Genomic DNA, 20229 nt, shown 5'->3' on the forward strand with positions numbered 1-20229 from the left:
TTTGAATATCTTACACAGTAAGGTGGACACTTTTTATTTTAGACTATTCCGAATTCCGAACACAGATTTTTGTATTGTGTAACTGTTGTTTACCTGTCAGTAAAACTATTGGGGGTCAGGATCCTGGGCTTTCCTTTAGGCCCGTTTCACACAGCATGCGTCAGCAGTGCAGCTCATGCATTGTTGACAACACAGTCCTGCCGTGTTGTTGACAATGCAATGTTTTCAAACAAAATTTATTGTGTCAGCAACTTATGAGATTCTGTCCACAGAGATTCTGTCAGAGGGCTTTTATTTTTTATAGGGAAGCAGGGAAGTTGGAGTGAAACAGACAGCTTTGTATTTCATCATCTTTGTGATAGAGAGACTTTTAAACTGCGGTAAAAAGTAGTGTAGAGTCAATATAATCACCAAAACACCAATTTTACTGCCTCTATCAGCTGACCAACCCACGCTGCATACGTTAAAAAATTGTTGAGCTAGATGTGCTGCAGCTGAGACACACCTGTCAAGCACTGCTCAGTTGGGCAGTGTAAATGCTCTAACTTGTGAACATGTTAGCTCTAACTTGTTAACATGTTAAAAACAACAGGTTAGGCACTGCTCATGCATTGCTGATGCGTGCTGTGTGAAACAGACCTTAGCTGACGGTGAAGCCATGTACATTACAGTCTTTTTTAAATTAACAGAGATTGCCACCAACGAACTGCCAAAGCTTCAGTTATTTGCTGTTGATCAATGCTGATGCTCTGGAGCCTGTAAAATGGTATCTGGGTTAGCTCCAGTATTAGAGTAGAACTGAGAGCTTCACCTTTAAACAGATGTTAAGTAAATGCTGATAATGCCTGTTGTTTACTTAATTGTTGACACAATTTAAATCTGGTAACTTACTTACATGGTATTTATAGTCTTACTATTAACAGTTAATACTTTAATTCAGGAAAAAAATATTTTGAATACTTCTTCCAAAATTGCAAATAGCCTTCCAACATTCTCAGTTGGAGGGTGGCTGTAAAGTAAAGCAAGATGGTGTTTGGCCAAAATCACTAAATCTGCCCGTTAAAACACACCAAAGTCATGGCTACTCGCAGTCAGACTGTCCGCTGAAATACACTAAGTAGGTAAACATTAATTATCAAATAAGTGTATCAGTCGCTTGCTTTAATTATCACAATTACAAAGTAATGCATGGATTTAATTAAGGTAGGTATTTTGCTGGCAGTTAAGTTATTAGTTTTATCTGTTGGTATGGCATACTCACACAGTGTAGAGTTGCAATGGCATAGAGATGCATATTCTGTAGGCTCTCTGCTTATGCTTGTTGACTCCAGGGGTCTGAAGAAGAGTTCAGTTATAACATTAGTATATCCAGCATGAAGTGCAGTCACTGAGCTGCAGTGGGACACTAGTGAAACAGTCTTTGACACAACTCTGCTGAGTGGAGCAGCATATTATCAACAGTTGGCCAGAGTTCTGCAGTTCTTTGGGTCTGGGAGCAGAAGCATTAATTAGGAAAGTTACATCACTGAAGTTTGAAATGTTGAGTTTACTACAGTGTACATTAGTCGGTGTCTCTTTCCTAATTTGTTGTTGAATGTAATGTTACTGTGCAGAATCCATGCTTACTTAGATGAGGATATGCTCAACTCTGCAGAGTCTCAAGCCCTGCCCCCACCCCTGCACACAGCTACAGAGCCAGTTCACTTGTTTTTTTCGGAAATAAATAATGAATGCATCGCATGGCCAAATCGCACCAAATTTGACACGGCACGTACTTGGGTCTCTCAAGATATGGGGAGGACACACTAACACAAACACGCACACAAAGTGATTCCTTGCTTTATTGTTAGATAAACATATTCCATTGAGTACAGGAACTGATAAACTTTATTTATTTTGTAAAATATTTTCTCCTTTTGAATTTGCCTGCAACAAGTTCCAAAACAGTTTGGACGGGAGGCAACGAAAGACTGGGAAAGTTGTGGAATGTTCAAAATCACCTGGAACATTCCACAGGTAAACAGATTAGTGTTAACAAATTAAAGTATCATAACTGAGTGTTCAGAGGGGCATCTTCAAAGAGCTCAGTTCTTCACAAGCAAGGATTGTCAGTTTATGAAAAACTGTGGGCAAACAATCCAACAGTTTCAGAACAATGTTTCTCAACATGCAATTGCAAAGGATTTAGAGACTTCATCATCTACAATCCATAATATTATCAAAAGATTCAGAAAATCTGGAGAAATCACAAGACAGGCAAGGTTGAAAAAAATTGTCTCTGACCTCTGCATGACACATGATACATGATACATGACTTTATCAAGGATATAACTACATGGGCTGTGAAAAAAATAAAGTTTTTCAGTTTGATCATAAAATATCATGTCTTTTTACTGTACATAACTAATTATAGATCAAAAAAGATTTGTAAATCATTGCATTCTGTTTTTATTTACATTTTACAGTGTCCCAACTTTTTGGAATTGGGGTTGTATATCTTTGCATAACATACAAATTAAAATCTTCGCAAAAATGTGTTGCTTTTATCGCTTTATCTCACAATTGCCGTATGTGACATTTAAGATCTTGAACGGGTTTAAAAGTTGAAACTTTGCAGTAGTCTTCAGCAGAACCCCCTAAAGCATTTTAAAATGCTGTTTTTGTGATTGCATCTGATCATTAATTACATAAATAGTATTTAAACATAACTCATTTGGATTTGATGAAATAGACCTTGAGAGTTGCACTACAAACAATCACATCATAGGCAACCTGACAAACTGAAAATTTAACATCAGGAATGTCAACGGTTAACTGATATAACTGTATAGTTATCTGCCGTAGAAATGTCTGCCTTCACTCCAGCATAACAGAACTAGATGGTACTCAGCTTGTGTTGCTAAAAGTGCTAAAAAAGACATTCAACAAACTTAACAGCAATGTCTCTCTCTAGAAATCATGACCTGGTTACTCAAGACAATCCATGAACCTTGTTGTGATTAATTTTATATAGGAACTTCTTTCTTTCTAACGAAATACACCTGTCAGTGGAATCACCACACAGAGGGAAGTGTGTACTGAACTAGCTAACCTTATAGCTCAGCTGAGGAGGACGCCATAGATGTTTAATTCTCACGCTATCACGAGCACGGGCCTCTAGACCATGAGCATGCCTCCTACTGTGCAGTGATACAGTTGCTGGGTGCAGATTGGTAGAAAGAAAACAGTTCCTACATGAAACTGCTCACAACAAGGTCTGCTAGATTATCTTGAGTCACCGGGTCATGATTTCTTAATTTGCTGTTGAGTTTTTCAAATATATAAAATATTTTTGGAGCTTTGAGCACAAGCGGAGTGTTCACTAGAATCTTAATGAAGTAGTTAAATGTCACTGCACGTGTGGTTGGGGCTCTCAATAAATGTAACTTCCCTGCAAACAATTGGTTGGATGGTTTGGAAACTACCCTCACTCTAAAGTTCACATGATAAATGTACATTTTCACAGCACAGAACCTGTCAGTGCAACACAATCACATTAAGCGGCAACTTTTTGGTTTGAGCAGAAATTCTGTTTTTATTCACTAGCTCTAAGTGGTAAATGGACTGAATTTAGTATCCCACCTTTAATCAAAGCGCTTTACAATTTGCCTCACATTCATCCATCCACGCACACACGCAACACCAATGGTAGCAATTTGGGGTTCAGTGTCTTTCCAAAGAACTCTTGGACATTTGGATAGGGAGAGCCAAGAATTGAGCTGCCATTTCTTCAGTTTTGTTTTATTTTTTCTTTTGCAGGACTCCTACTCCTATGTCCGGTCTACAGCTCCTGCTGTGGCTTACGACAATAAGCAGTACTACCAGCAGCCCACTGCTACAGCGGCAGTTGCTGCTGCACAGCCACAACCCAGTGTGGCAGATTCCTACTACCAGACAGGTATGCTATTTACACGCTCAATTCATTGTGATTCACTGATACTCCTTTGAAACAACAGTTATACAGTGGGTACGGAAAGTATTCAGACCCCCTTAAATTTTTCACTCTTTGTTATATTGCAGCCATTTGCTAAAATCATTTAAGTTCATTTTTATTTATTTATTTTTATTTTACTCATTAATGTACACACAGCACCCCATATTGACAGAAAAACACAGAATTGTTGACATTTTTGAAGATTTATTAAAAAAGAAAAACTGAAATATCACATGGTCATAAGTATTCAGACCCTTTGCTCAGTATTTAGTAGAAGCACCCTTTTGAGATAATACAGCCATGAGTCTTTTTGGGAATGATGCAACAAGTTTTTCACACCTGGATTTGGGGATCCTCTGCCATTCCTCCTTGCAGATCCTCTCCAGTTCTGTCAGGTTGCATGGTGAACGTTGGTGGACAGCCATTTTCAGGTCTCTCCAGAGATGCTCAATTGGGTTTAAGTCAGGGCTCTGGCTGGGCCATTCAAGAACAGTCACAGAGTTGTTGTGAAGCCACTCCTTCGGTATTTTAGCTGTGTGCTTAGGGTCATTGTCTTGTTGGAAGGTGAACCTTCGGCCCAGTCTGAGGTCCTGAGCACTCTGGAGAAGGTTTTTGTCCAGGATATCCCTGTACTTGGCCGCATTCATCTTTCCTTCGATTGCAACCAGTCGTCCTGTCCCTGCAGCTGAAAAACACCCCCACAGCATGATGCTGCCACCACCATGCTTCACTGTTGGGACTGTATTGGACAGGTGATGAGCAGTGCCTGGTGTTCTCCACACATACTGCTTAGAATTAAGGCCAAAAAGTTCTATCTTGGTCTCATCAGACCAGATAATCTTATTTCTCACCATCTTGGAGTCCTTCAGGTGCATATTTTTTGAAATGGTCCAAAATCCAGTGGTCAGATCCTGTAGGCTTTTTTGACGAGGGAACCAGGGCGACGTTGGCCTCCCAGTGGCTTACAGAAAAACGTCATCCTTGGGGCACTGTATTGCAGTGCCTATATGTACAAGGATGGATTGTGCCCGGGCTCCTGATGCTCAGTCCCCAAATACTCCCCAAACCTGCCAGCACGTGGAGGTGGGCATCTCAAACACAGCTTTGTTTACAAAAAGTAAAGGCGTCTGAAAATACTTGCTTCACTGTTCGACTATAGTATCAGAAAAATGACAAACTTCATAACAGTATGTTATGAATAACACATGCCTTATTGTGCATGGAGTGCCTATAAGCTGTATATCACCACCACAGCCTAAAGCTATGGCAAAAACATAAAATACAGTGTTAGGTGACAGAAATACTCAGTGATCATCTGCTGGCCGTGGCCGCTTTTGCCAGTTTATGTTAGTGATCCTGAAGAAGCTCTCCAGTGAGTTTCCAATCGCTGAAATGATATTCAAACACTTCATTCAAACTCGACAGAAACAAAAAACTTACTTAAACAGTCATGGCTTCTCAGTCCACTGTTCCAAAAATTGAGTATGATGCGAAATGCTCTATACTCTGTATTTCCCCTGACTGTCAGCTGATGGTGGAGCAGCGAATCTAAGTCGTTTTTTGGAGACAGAATCAAAATAAAATAACCAAAAAAGCAGATGTACTCAGCCCCAACATCAAGCATGGTTACAAACACACAGTTTCTCAGGTTTGTAGTTAGGTTAGAGTAAAAAAAAACCCAAGATGCTGTGTGTTCCCAGTGCATGGGGTTTTGAGATAAAACAGACAGAGCATACTGAGCATTTTCTTCACCAAAGAGCTGGTTTAAATTGTTCACTGCTGCAGCATGTGCTGGTTAGCTAGTCGTGTTTGTTCATATTACTGCTGCTCCACTCCGCTAACGTTAGTCTCAGGGTGATGATGTAGAAAGTATGAACAGTATAACTCACGTTTGCTTCCTAAATGTAATTATTAAAACATAAAATTAAAATAAGCTTGCAGCGATTGCATTTTGTGAAGATGAATTACAGGTTTACTGCCTGGGTGCTGCACTGCTCTTGTTGTTGCGTTCTGCCTCTTTTGTTCTGTCAACATCACTTCATCCTATTTCTGAATTGATGACGAATTGTCTGGGTCCGTATCTAGATTAATCTAAAAAATTTCTCTCCCATCCCTAATTTCAAATGTCAAAATCTTATGCTTCTTAATGATATTTATATTTGTATTCAACTTTTTTTTTTCCTTTTTTTTGCTTTTGATTTACAAGGCATTTCTTCTTTCAGTGTTTTCCATTAATTCATTTCAACACTTAAGATTCCAAAATTATTTTCAGCTTGTAGGTTCTTTAGGTATTGCAGTTCAGCTTTCAGCTCTGCAAGTTTTACTTTTGAACTTCCAGTTGTTTCAGCAGTCCAGTATATTGCACTTTAAGAATCCCTTATAATGAGAAATGTGCTGCAAATTATTTTAACTCTCAAGATTCACAGGCATTTTCCGCATTGGTGTCTGCTGCTTAAAAAAGATTTTTTAACAATGTATTTCAGCTTTTAGTTTGTGGATGCAGTTCAACTTCCAACTCTGCAAATCTCCTTTTCAACATAAAGATTTTTTTGGCAGTGCAATGCAATTGCCCCTCAAGATTCTCTGAATTCCAGCAATGCTTTGTGATTTATTTTATGTTGCTTTCAGCATTCACACACATTGGGCCTCATGCAGCAACATTCTCTAAAATTTGTCTTAATTTTCTGGTAGGAGAAAAAATGAGAGCAGTCCAGATGCACCAAACATTCTGAACCACCCAAATCTGCTCTGACCAGGTGTGCTCAGTGATGAATCCCACTTGATCCTAAGTCACCTGTTATAGCACAGGTGATGCCTGCTAAACACTATATAAGGGCAGGTTTTGTGTCATGTGCAAAGACTCTGACACATGAACAAGACTGGAGTTATGACACCAAAAAAAACTGTATGAAAAAGAACTTATGCAGTAGTGAAACTACTAAAAAATAAACTTAAACAGAGTAGCCTCAGAGGGCTTTACAGCATACGACATCCCTCTGTCCTTAGACCCTCACATTGTCTAAGGAAAAACTCCCAGCAAAAAACCCTGTATTGGGGTTAAAAAATGAAAGAAACCTCAGGAAGAGCAGCTGAGGAGTGATCCAGGATGGACAGACGTGCAATAGATGTCGTAAATAACAATTGAATTACAATAATGATAAAAAAGAAAGAGAAAGAGAGAGGGAGAGAGGGGAAGAGATGCACAGTAATGGAAACAATATCATATCATATAACAATAGTGATAGGTGTAAAATTACTAAATGCACTCTATGATAGCACGTGCTGCTACATGCAAATATTGTAGGTGTTAAGAGTTCCATGTGTATATTAATAGTGGAGGCATGACGCATAATAATGGCAGTAGAAGGTCATGTCAAGCAGGATCACGGCATCGGCGCAACCAGGACCCACAACACAGGCGTAGCTTCAGACAGGACCACAGCAATGGCAAAACCGAGGCCACGATCAGGGCGAGCTGGAGGTACAGTATCAGTGCAGCCACAGCACGAGCATGACCAAAGGCATGGTCACAGCACCAGCACAGCTATCACCATGATCAGGTGCAGCCAAGATTGCAGACAAGGGAATGCTCCTGAGAGGCAACGAGGTTAGCGTAATGCAGTAAACAGACATGAGCGTTTGTAGATTGAGGGAGTAAGAGAAGGAAAAAGGAGCTCCGTGTATCCTAGAAAGTGCCTTGGCAGATTAAACCTATGTCAGCCTAACTAGGGGCTGGTCCAGGCAACCTGAGCTAGACCTAATTATAAGCTTTATCTTAAGTCTACCCGTAAAAGTGGAGACAGTGTCTGCCTCCCTTACCGAAACTAGAAGATGGTTCCATAAAAGAGGAGTGTGGTGGCTGAAGGCTCTTGCTCCTGTCCTACTTTTGGAGACTTTGGGAATCACGAGTAATCCCGTGTTTTCAGAGTGCAGTGATCTTTAGGGTTGGTAAGGAACTATGAGCTGTGACAGATAGGATGGAGCCTGACCATTTAGAGCTTTGTAAGTAAGGAGGAGGATTTTAAATTCAATCCTGGATTTTACAGGGAGCCAGTGCAAAGAAGCTAAAACACAAAGGTTTAAATACATTTAATCAATCAAAATAATTCAAATGATTCAAAGAAAAAGCAATTCCTCATACATGCACTATACATGAAAGGTGGAACCATGAAATGTTGAAAGTGACTTACCTAAAAGAAATAATTAATTTTGTAACTGTTTTAGTTGCACTTGTTTATTTTCATATTTTTGGTTTGTGTGAAAAAACATACATTTGTAAAGCTGTTATCTAATATAGTTGTGGAGTAAAAAGTAAAGTATTTCCCTCTGAAGTGTAGTGGAGTAGAAGTGGAAAGTGGCATGAGATTACGGTAATCAAGTAATGTAACAGTAACCTCTGATTTGTACTTAAGTACAGTATTTACATAAATCAAAATTTAATTAAATGATATTAATGCATTTTTTTGAAACATCTTTGAAACAAGATGCTTTTCTCTTATCTTGGTATGAGTTCTCTGGACCACTTGATAAGAAAAAAATGGTGACTAACAAAATAACAACAAATTGTGGGTATTAGCAAAAATAGGAGAAAATGTGTTTGTATATTGTTTGTTGCATGAGGCCCATTCTTTGAATGAAAGGCCTTTTTGTTTTTTAATTGTTCCCTGTGAAAATTCTAAATCATGTCATAAGAAGATAATACAGAGAATGACCATTTGATATTACACTGCTGAAAATGGCTATTTTTGTTAAACAGTCTAAGTTAATGGTGGCGACAACTGCACTGCGGTTATGGTGGCTGCTTCACAATTAAACACATTTTAATGTGAAGCAGCAGATGGAAAATATTCCCTTTTTGCATTCATTGTAACTCAGTGTTTCTGTGCTGTGCTTTAAAGACAACCACACTGTTACTGATCAAAACAGTCAGTTGGAATGTGAGTTGTTGTCTTATTCCTGCTCACCTTGTTGCCACAAAGGAATAAACAGTATGGATAACACTGTGTTATTCAGAGGTGGCTCCAGAGCGGAGCCAATGCCCTTGTAAGGGAGGCACGTCCATGAGGCCATTTTTCTTTAGGCCAAGATATGTCAAGAAACTCCAACACATGCCTCCAGTGGCATGAGTGATGGAGCCAATCAGATTCTGAGGTACGGTCCAGGGCACCATTGTTGGTGTCAGGAATGAAATCAACACTGACTCGCTGGTGGATTTAATTTGGAGATGAACAAGGAAAATTGTACTATGAGTACAATAAGTACAGTGTTAAAATTCCACAACCAAAAACCATGTGGACACATGGACAATTATTAAGCAATAGCCCACAATGTAAGAAGAGGCAAAAAAAATTCAATTACACAGCACAAGTTGAAGGAGCTGTCACGGGACATTTCACTGAAATTGTACCTTGTATGATTTCATGTAACAAATAAACAATTAATTAAGATAGAATTGATAGAATCATAAATAGTGTAAATAAGTTTGATTTTATGAAAATCTTTACATAAAATTGAAAGCTCGTCCACTTCAGTTTGCTCATTTGTTTTTGCCATATTAGCAAGAAAATCCAATCCAGGCTAATCCAGTGGTTTAGTTGACAGACAGATCAAGTAGAACTCTCCAACTGTGCCAGGATGTAGATGGTGTTGGCATGTTAATTTAACAGTATGTGATCATGAATTTGCTGTACATTAACAAAAATGAGTTAAAGAGGTTTGTGTTCCACTTTTGTGTTTTCTAGCCCCCAAAACAGGATACAGTCAGGGGGTAACTTCATACACCCAGAGCCAGCAGACTCGACAGGTGACTGTGATAAAGCCAGCTGCTCCCAGTCCAGCCTCATCCACTTTCTCAATCTACCCAGTGACCTCTACTGTCCAGCCTGTGGCCGCTGCTGCATCTGTGGTCCCCTCTTACTCCCAAAGCCCAACCTACAGCACAAATGCTGTCACCTACTCTGGTAAGCTTTGTTACTTCAAATGAATGCTGCTTGAAAATTGGACAAAAAATTGTTCTGGGTAATCATGTAACCATGTTTTTTGTCCTAATCCCGATTGACATATTTGGTGGACGGTCTTGCAGTTTTTTTCCAAGTCAAGGGGAGGGTTCAAAGAAAATACTATTAATGCTTGGGGGACAGCTAGTACTTTTAATCCCACTCCTGCTTAAATAATGTTTGCACTGTTCCTTGTGAAAAATTTGCTTAAGTCATGATGACATTCCTGTCATCCTTATCTGCACGTGGTGTTTAGTTTAATTCAAAAATGTTAACAATTGTTAAGGATGAGTGTTTTATCAACTGTTAGCATAGCCTGCAAATGTGCTAAACTAAGATGGTGAACACTCTTAACATACCCACATACCTTTGCTTTTTAATTTATGCTCTTCAAAAGGCTATGAAATGAGCGGGCAGTGAGTTAGTTATATAAGTAAGCCTGGTTGATATTTTTCTAGGAACCTCATACTCAGGCTATGAGGCAGCAGTTTATTCTGCAGCCTCCAGCTACTATCAGCAGCAGCAGCAGCAGAAGCAGGCAGTGGCAGCTGTAGCAGCAACAGCAGCATGGACGGGGAACACTTTCACCAAGAAACCCCCTTTTCAGAGTAAGCAGCTGCGGCCCAAGCAACCACCTAAACCTCCTCAGATCCACTATTGTGATGTCTGTAAGATCAGCTGTGCTGGCCCACAGGTGAGTTCAATATATTCCACAATTGCACCATTTTGAGTATATACATCCTAAAGCCAGATTCATTACTGGACATCGAAGCGAGTATGAGCGTTGCTGAACCTGTTGTTTTTTTGGGGTTTTTTCGGTGCCCGTGTTAACAAGTTAGAACAAAGCAAGTTTAATTGAAATAAACAGACACATGGGTACCTTTCATTTCCTCAGCACTTGAGAAGGGAAGAGGCGAAAGCCTTGGATGAACGTAGATTAATTGATATTTTTAGGTTTGTTGTTTAAAATTTACATGTAGCAACAAAATCATTAGTGTTCCAAGCAATTGCAGGACAACCAGTTTGATTAATGGCTCTGTCTTTCTCCAAACATTATATGCTTTAGACTTACAAGGAGCATCTGGAAGGCCAGAAGCACAAGAAGAAGGAAGCAGCACTGAAGGTTTCCCAGAACAGCACTAGCAGCGGCAGTGGTGGAGGGGTACTGGCCCGCAATGCTCAAAACCAGCTCCGCTGTGAACTTTGCGATGTTTCCTGCACTGGCGCAGATGCCTATGCTGCCCATATCCGTGGAGCCAAGCACCAGAAGGTATGAATATGAGTGGAACATGAAACATCAACCTTAAATCAGTTTGAAGGCTAAAAGTGGTATTAATCCTTGTTAAACAGTAGTTAACAGACAAGACAGCCCTCTGGCGCAGCTCCATCTCTTTGGACTTGGGATTGAGGAGAACATTGTGATATATTGTATCCTAAGTACCTCTGAGTTCAAGTAAATCGTATCCATTTTTGTCCCTGCTCATGATACTAAAAACTCTTTTAGAATTTTTTATAATTCCCTGTATTTGTTGTCAAAATGTCTTGATTGTAGATATGAATTCCCATAAAATAAATCCATTTATCCATTATCTATACCTTCTTACCCTGTGTTGATGAGGGGGCTGGACCTTATATCTTCTCACATTGGATGCATACCTGCCAACACTCCTGATCTTTGCGGGAGTCTCTCTATTTTTAACCCTTTCTCCTGCCCTGCCCCTGATGTGTAATTTTGCATCACACAGCTGATTGACAGATCGCAGCAGACTGAAGGCACAGCACAGTGACAGAGGCAGACACACAGTTCTTCCTTGCATCACAGTGCCACAGCATCTGAACAGCGGTGGGAAGTCAAGTGAATTCTTCAGACTTCTATAGAAGACATTGTTTCAGTCTCAGTTTTAGTCAGACTTTTGATGGAATTCTTAATCAATCCATCATGCTAGTTCATGCTACAACTGTCCTGTCAAATGAAGGCAACCACCCTCCCCAGCCTTGCCCACAAAACAAAACAAAAAAATCTTAGCATGTCTAGTCCTTGGTAGGAAGCAGAAAGGCACATTAAGATCAAACAAACTTCACAGAGAGGGAGGACAACAAACAGACAAGAAAATGAAGTGTACAAACCACCTTCTCAGTAAAGTAATAAACAAAATGTTATATTTAACGACAACTATCATTAAAAAGTCCCAAAAAAGAATTTGAGGGAAACTCACTAGTCCACTGTGTTGTTGGTCTGTTGATTAAAAACCTAACACCTGCTGAAAATGCTCTGTATTCTCTTCTCCAGGTTGTGAAGCTTCATACCAAACTTGGTAAACCAATTCCCTCTACTGAGCCCAGTATGGTGCCTCAGACGTTGTCGTCAACCACAGCTGCTCCCAGTAAAACCACCACAGCTACCCTGAGCAGTTCCAGCACCACCAGCTCTCAGTGTGTGGCCTCCTCCTCCCCTGCCACTGGCTCCACAACCCCCTACCTGAAACATGTCAACATAGTCAGCAGTAGTATGGCAGGTGTCAAGAACCCATTAGCCAACAATCTTTCTGCTGCCAACTCTGCCTCAGCTGGGAAGAAAGTCAACACCCCCAAGATCAATTTTCTTGGTTAGTAAGCACACACTGAGGGTACTTGGCTTGAATACATAGAATTCAAATGTGTAGGTTGAGATAAGTTGCTGCTTTTATTGCTGTCATCTATGAGTAACTTGACATCACATTCATTTCAAGAAAAAAAAAGCAGAGACAAGAGAGCAGAAAATGGTGAACAGTCAGAGGAGACAGACCCTAAGCTGCTTAAATAGCACGTTGACAGATCGCTGACCGATCAGCAAACTTTCTGTTGCTGCTGTTGCATAGACAAGACCCAACCTGCTGTGAACCCTGGTGTGGGGTTTCACTGGCTGGATTTTATACAGCCACGACTCCACAGCCTCCACATGTAGTCTTCTTGAGGTGGGAAGTGAGGCGGATGGGAAAACAATAAGTGGCATTCAATGCTGATATTGCAATGGCCGCCAAGAATGAATCAGTGTACGGAAAATACTGCAAGAACAGCTAGATATAGCAGTTTAAGTTTACTTAAAAAAAGATTCATTGTACTGTACATGTAGAATTTGGAAGTAAGTAAAGTTTATTTGATATACAGTAGCACCTTTCAAGGGGCTACTGTATGTACTGTGCAAAGAGCTTCACTGAAGTAAAACTGTAATAAGTTCATAAAAGATTAAACATCATTAGTTTAATTACTGTAGTTCTACATGGTATGTGATGCTGCTTAAGTAAAAGTCAGGAATACTGAGTTACATGTTATGTGCATGGTCTAGTGTGAAAGAAAAAGCACTAAATTGTAATATTGAATAGCATGACAAATTGATATCTTATAAGAAATCGGCACATACAGTAAGTATCATGATAATATAGAATTGAGTGATAAGCACATTATCTCAACCCTACTATTGTGTCAGCAGGTCAGATTTACATACCATTCGAGGAGCATACATGCTCAAAGAAACAGTCAAGGGTGAGCTGTTAGATGGAGAGCTGCAGGTGATTGGCTCTCACTGCGCTTTGTGTAAATCAGAGCTCCTCCAACACATCATGGAGGTTAACATTTCTGCTGTGCAGTGCCATACTGGTTTTTTTTTGGCTGTGATAGTGTTTTGGTTGAGTGCCAGATGTGTCAAAGGAAACCTGAAAGCCATAATAAGTAGCATAGTCATCTTCCAATGTACTAGTTACTCTAGTTATTATGGCTAATGTTACAAAGACCTGCCTGCTAACAAAGTGGCTAATTTTCAATTTATTTTTGGAGCATCAACTGAAAATCAATTGTAAGTTCCTCAGATCTTATCAACCCCCTACCCCAGACGAAGCTTTGATTAACCACGGATATTTCTCACTAAAGCTTTGATGCCCTAAAACAATCCTAATCAGTTATTTTTTTGGGTGATAGAATCAGCTATGTGATGTGATGGGATGCTCCCTGTGCTAAAAGTTGTCTAAATGTGTTGGTAGGAGTTGTTAATTTGATACATTTACAAGTTTACAGATGTGCTCATTGATCTGAATGGCACATTTTGACAATTTGAGAATTAATACTCTGTTGTATGATGCTGTACTAGAATGTAACATTTTAAAACTATGTGTTTACAGTATTCTAAATGGCATATAAAGGCTCTTTTTTCCAGTTATTATTCTTTTTAAGAAAATCTTTTTTTTAAGCCACTTGATTATTCCTAAAAATCTTAAAATTATTAGTTGTTAGTCATAGAACTATCTGCGCTGGTTATCATGCTCATTCTGTCAGCCAATATTATCTGTTGTGATTACCACAGAAAGAAGTCACTCTTTATCAGAATTCCTCCTCACAGAGCCTTATCACCAACCTTGTCACATTGTCTTTTTATGTGGAATTATTTAGGTTGAACTGTTCTTTGGTTAACCAACATGCTAATTTCTCATATGCAGGTGGAAATAAATTACAGACCACAGGGAAGATGGAGGAGGCCAAAGTGGAGACTTCTAAGCCTGCAACATCCTCTTCAGCTACTCATGACCCCAAGACTGAAGTTTCAGATGCTCTATCCACATCGGCCCTGGCTGCACTGCAGAGTGACGTCCAGCCTGTTGGTCATGACTATGTTGAGGAAGTAAGTTGATATACTAATGCATGGGCCAGAGTCAGCCTGCACTCGCTATGCAGATATGTATTGAGATCTTGAGTGTAATAAATAGGACTTCTTTTTTCTAGGTCCGTAATGATGAAGGCAAAGTCATCCGCTTTCACTGCAAGCTGTGTGAATGTAGTTTCAACGATCCAAATGCGAAGGAAATGCATCTAAAAGGTCGTAGGCATCGTTTGCAATACAAGGTTTGTAGCTGATATGTCTCGCATTGCTCCACAAGATTTAAATACTCACTGGTATATTCATCAGGTCTCTCCGAGCTGAAAATTAAAGGAATACTTGCATACATGAGTCCTTACATGAGATTTGATTGGAGCCTCCACTCACATCCACACTGATAAAAGCTAAGGTTTGCATGAATATGACCATACACCCACTTGTTTGTCGTATGATCATTTTGTAAGTGAGGGCTATTAGTATTGTCATGAGGAACATAAGATCTGACCAATGGCCTTTCTGAAGTGAGAAAATCTGAAAAAGTAGTATTAGGCCTAAATTTTAAGTCTTCAGGATGAGCATGATGCTCAAATGTGCCAGGTCCAGAAGAGCAGACCTCTCTCTGTCATGACTTAGACCAGGCACAGACACATCTGATCCAAAGGCATTTTGGCTGATTAAAAAATAATAAGAAAAGGTAACAGACATGCTAAGGGTGCTGATTCAGTGCAAGATCAAAGACATCTAGCCAGCTGTAATTTTATGGCTATACGGTAAAACTTCCATTTTTTTTTTTTAACTTTTATTTATTTTGCTGAGAGCAAGTGTAAGAAGATCCATGAATTAACTCCCAACTGTTCTACTTTCAGTGCTTGCAATATAATTATACCATCACTTTTCCTTTGATTAACGATTACCCTTGTGATATCTGTTGGCAGTTTGACATATATCTGAATTGAGTTTTTTTATTTCTTAATGAGACACCTGTGAAATATTTTTTTAAATGTTTTGTTTTGTAGAAAAAGGTGAACCCAGATCTGCAGGTGGAGGTCAAGCCAAGCATCCGAGCAAGAAAGATTCAGGAAGAGAAGATGAGAAAGCAGATGCAGAAAGAGGAGTACTGGAGAAGGAGAGAGGAGGAGGAGCGCTGGAGAATGGAGATGCGGTATGGTCACAGTTCTTTCCTATTTATGGTTTTGGCTGTTGAAAAATACTAAGTACACTATGTAAGTTGTACACTGTTGAGCTGAAAACTTTTGGGGCCTTTTGTTTGTTACTTTCCTGTATAAACTAGAATAGCAATAGGATGCAATATTTTTTCCTTATATAAACATCAAAATAAATCTACAAGAGTTTGGGCCCAAGTCTGTTGCTCACGACCCAAGGAAGAGCAATCATAACTGTAAATTTGTTTGTGCGACTGGTTCTTGAGAAAACCACAGGCCCAGCAATCGGTCTGTTCCGAACAGGCATGTTTGGAAAGGGCCCTGCACTGGTCCATATACAATGGGCAAAAACAGCACATCTGGGATTTGGACATGTTTGTAAAGTGGAGAACCCATTTTCATTTAGATAGGTTGAGGTTAGAGTTCAGGAAACCTGTGAAAATGACCATGCCAGTTTTTTCCTGGCATGGTCAATTTAGCCTAACTTTGTTATTTAACCCTTTCAAAAGAAACAAGACAACATGACAGGTAGGGCTGGGTATTGTCTAAAATATTATGATACCAGTACTGATACCGGTACCTTTAAAGTGACACTGATACCAATAGAGTACTTTATTCGATACCCAAAAACTGAATGAAGTGGCCAGTACTGTTAAATTTAATGAATTGCCTGGGGAGAGTTCTGGCACGTTTTATAGAACCCGAAGATAATGGCACCCAGTATAGCAATACAACACCTCTCTTTATCCCCTTAAAAACAACCAAGCCGCCACCAATGTTGTTAGACATTGATATTTAGTTGAATTTAGATTTTGACATCTGGTGACCTGAGAAACTGAAGCTGCCGCCGCTGGTGAGTGTGAGCTTCACATCAGGGAAAATTGTGAGTCCACACACACACACACACACACACACACACACACTGACCGGGCAAAATGTTAGCATCACATTGCTGTTAATCATCAGGTTTAACAACAAAGTCGAGCCGTTTTGGTGTCGGTGCAAGTTTGTCAGAACTGTTTAACAGCATGGTGTTGGATGTTACCTGCTGCTGCAGCTGTGTAGCTCGTGCTCACCAGGCAGGTGTTGTTTGCCAGGAGGATAGTGGCCCTGTAACAGAGAGTCAGCTGGTCTGAAGGAGACAGGACAGTCCGCAATTAGAATTGAATGCAGATATCATGTGACTGGAATGTTTCAATGCCACTTGGAACCGAGTTAGTACTGATGGATTTCTTAGGTCCTCTGCTTTCATATGATACCAGTACCTTCACCTCAGCTTCTGTAGCCTGCTACAGCCTCAGAAAGACAGTAATGTCAGCGGCAATCTTAGTCAGTCCCATTGGGCTCTTGATTAGAGATCAAAAAGGTTTTCCCGTGGAATTTTAGGTTTCAGTAATAGTAACACCTCTTCTTTCAAGTTTGTATCATAAATCTCTTGGGGCAGGAATCCCTCAACAAACATGGCACAAAGTCCAGATTTCCTTATTATTCAAGAAAAATACATATTACTTTAGTTCCTATTGTAAAATGTGAATGTGAGCATTTCTCCTGTATATTTTGACTGACTCAATCAAAAATGCATTTTAAGTTCCATGGAAGGAGAACAAGCTTTTGATAGAGTGGAGTGGAGATTTTTATTTGATATTCATTAAAGATTTGGCTTTGGAAGTACATTTATTTTTGGATCAGGGTTAGACAATCCAGCAATGCATGAATTATACTTTCTAATTAAACAAATTGATGTGGGCTTGCAAACGGTTTACACTGTCCTGACATGAGCATAAATAAAACTGACTTGACTTGAGTTACAGATGTGTTTGGTCACTTCCTAGAAGGTCCTTCCAAACACTAAAACAAACACACCTCCCTATTGTCAGAGGAAGAACAAAAGTGTCAGCGTGCCTCGCTCTGTTTACTGAGGCTGTCCGCTTTATGACCTGTAGTCTATGCACCATTTGATAGGGTGAGATTGTTAAGATGAGAATTTATGCCAAGGAGCACTCAAGCTGTTCTCCATGTTAATGGTAAAACAACATATTACCAAGACACTGTTGTTTTCTCTTTTAATGTGCCAGCCATTTGTACAGTAGACATTTAAGAGTTTGAACAGTTTTAAACTGGGAGGGATACCAGCTGAGGTTTTCTGTTTTCAGCCGATATGAAGAAGACATGTACTGGAGACGTATGGAGGAGGAGCAGCACCACTGGGATGACCGGCGCCGTATACCAGATGGAGGGTATCCCCAGGGGCCTCCAGGCCCTCCTGGTCTACTTGGGGTCCGGCCTGGCATGCCTGGCCTGCAGTCTCAGGGCCCTGTGGTAAGGCTTTAAGATTGTTCTTATGCAGTGTTGCTCAATGAAATACTAAGGACCATAAGTTAGTCACACGTGCATTTCATGTTAGGAAATGGTTTGGAGTTTATATAGTTGCTTCTTGGTGACACTACAAACTAATAAATGGTAAATAGACCTGCGGTTGTATGTCTTTTCTAGTCATTGGACCACCCAAAGCGCTCACAGTACGAGTCACATTCACACACATATTCACACAATTGTGATTGAGGCCTCTGTACAGGGTGTCTCCTGCTACTCAGTTTTCAATCATTCGTATACACACGCATTGATGGAACAGCAATTGGGAGCAATGCAGGGTTCAGTAACTTACTTCAACATATTGGCTGGAGGAGCGGTGGACAACCATCAACCTTGTGATTAGACGACAACCAGCTCTACCTCCTGGGCGACAGCCTGCCCCAGCTTACTTACTACCTTACCTAGAAGAAGAACTTTTGACTTTTAGAAGAGCTGCAGACCCATTTTTACATTTTATGTAAGGATTCCTTTTTTGAGATCTACTATATAAAAATAGATCCAGTAGTTACATCACAGAAACTTGCTATGCGTTATGGTGTGTTTTGTTTTATGTTGAGAACAACAATCCTGTTTCTGTGTCTGTACTTCCCATCACAAACAAGTAGGCCTAGCTAATGCGCAAGTTGAGAAACACAGGGGGCGTTTGTATTTCCCTAAAAAGTCTCAACATTTCTTTAATTCAATTTTAAAAATACTAGGCCTTAAAAGTCATCAAATGTGAATTTGTGTATGTTTTTGCACATGCATATTTTTTAATATCCATACAACTGGTTATTTCTTCTATTAGCTCTGTTATTGCCGTGGATGTGGACCTGTTTGCTCTGAATCTGCACGGACTGTCAATCAACAATTTGTCCTTCTCTATGAAGTTGTCTAACCTGTCAGCATAAAACTGACGGAGTATTGGTTAGCACTGTCACCTCACAGCAAGAGGGTTTCAAGTTTGAACTGGCTGGCTGGTTGGGGCCCTACTGTGTGGAGTTTGCATGTTCTCCCTGTGTCAGAGTGGGTTTTCCCTGGGTTCTCCACATTTCAAAGACATGCAGGTTAAGGTTAATTGGAGAATCTAAATTGCCTCTTCGTGTCAGCCCTGTGATAGGCCTGTCCTTGGCTAATCATTGCTAATCATTGCTCCCCAATAATGAATAAATGAGGAAAACTGATATAGAGCGTGGTTTAGCTAAATTTTTGTGAGTGCTATTTAATAAAATCAATAGCTAGATCATTCATGGTACACATTGTCAATAATGTCACTGTCAATACAGATAAAATTACTATTTGAATCAGTCATGCTGTTTTGAACATTGCTTTCTTTCAGCCTCCACGTCGACCTGATTCTTCGGATGACCGCTATGTTATGACCAAGCATGCAGCTATCTACCCCTCAGAGGATGAGCTCCAGTCTATCCAGAAGATCGTGTCAATCACAGAACGTGCCCTCAAACTGGTCTCAGACATAATTACAGACCAGGACAAGGCCAAGGAAGAGGACAAAGAGGAGAAGGAACCCTCTAAAGACAGGTATGATATTTGATAAAATATGATAAGACTTAATCTACATCTGGCTGTCTATACATTTCAGACTGTCCACTGAGTGCAATAATGTAGGATGAATGGTTAGCCTTCATTTGAATGGAGTTACATTTACGAAGAAAAGCTGTGCTGCACACCCTTACCTGCATTGTGTAGACTATATCATAAAGTAATTCAGATAAATGGATTGAAGGTTGCTCAGTTAATTTATCTTTCCTCCAAATGCACCAGTGTAAGTGCTTTTCTAATGAAAGGGATACTGCTGATTTCAGTCAGCTTCATAATATTACAATGTGGACAGTGAGTCTAGATGAGCTGTGGTAAACATCCTTCCATCTAACTGGTGCCAATATCTCCCTGCTGCCCTCCTAGCAAAACTGCTGGGTGACGCTTTGTGTTATCCAGTAGATATTTTCTGGCTCTCAGTTATGGCTGCCCCATGAATCGGGGATTCAAATCATCAGTCGGAGACGCTCAGTTGACTGAAACTTTTTCAAGTATAGCTGTCGATTTTTATCTGTGCAGTGGCCTTCTAGGGGTGTACAGAGAGCTGTGGAAATGCAC

At 40.0% G+C, this 20229-nt stretch overlaps 1 protein-coding gene across 2 annotated transcripts in view; it reads left to right on the forward strand.

Moving 5' to 3' along the window:
* zfr (zinc finger RNA binding protein) overlaps nucleotides 1-20229 on the forward strand; it is a 57671-nt gene that overhangs the window by 20706 nt on the left and 16736 nt on the right. For both annotated transcript variants that reach the window (XM_042488369.1, XM_042488370.1), the window contains exons 4-13: nucleotides 3799-3937; nucleotides 9715-9933; nucleotides 10428-10663; nucleotides 11036-11239; nucleotides 12260-12575; nucleotides 14439-14620; nucleotides 14722-14841; nucleotides 15613-15758; nucleotides 17913-18078; nucleotides 19451-19653. In XM_042488369.1, the coding sequence (XP_042344303.1) occupies nucleotides 3799-3937; nucleotides 9715-9933; nucleotides 10428-10663; nucleotides 11036-11239; nucleotides 12260-12575; nucleotides 14439-14620; nucleotides 14722-14841; nucleotides 15613-15758; nucleotides 17913-18078; nucleotides 19451-19653 (1931 nt within the window). The remainder of the gene's footprint in view (nucleotides 1-3798; nucleotides 3938-9714; nucleotides 9934-10427; nucleotides 10664-11035; nucleotides 11240-12259; nucleotides 12576-14438; nucleotides 14621-14721; nucleotides 14842-15612; nucleotides 15759-17912; nucleotides 18079-19450; nucleotides 19654-20229) is intronic.

This window comes from Plectropomus leopardus, chromosome 6 (assembly GCF_008729295.1).
Source record: "Plectropomus leopardus isolate mb chromosome 6, YSFRI_Pleo_2.0, whole genome shotgun sequence".
NCBI lineage: Eukaryota > Metazoa > Chordata > Actinopteri > Perciformes > Serranidae > Plectropomus > Plectropomus leopardus.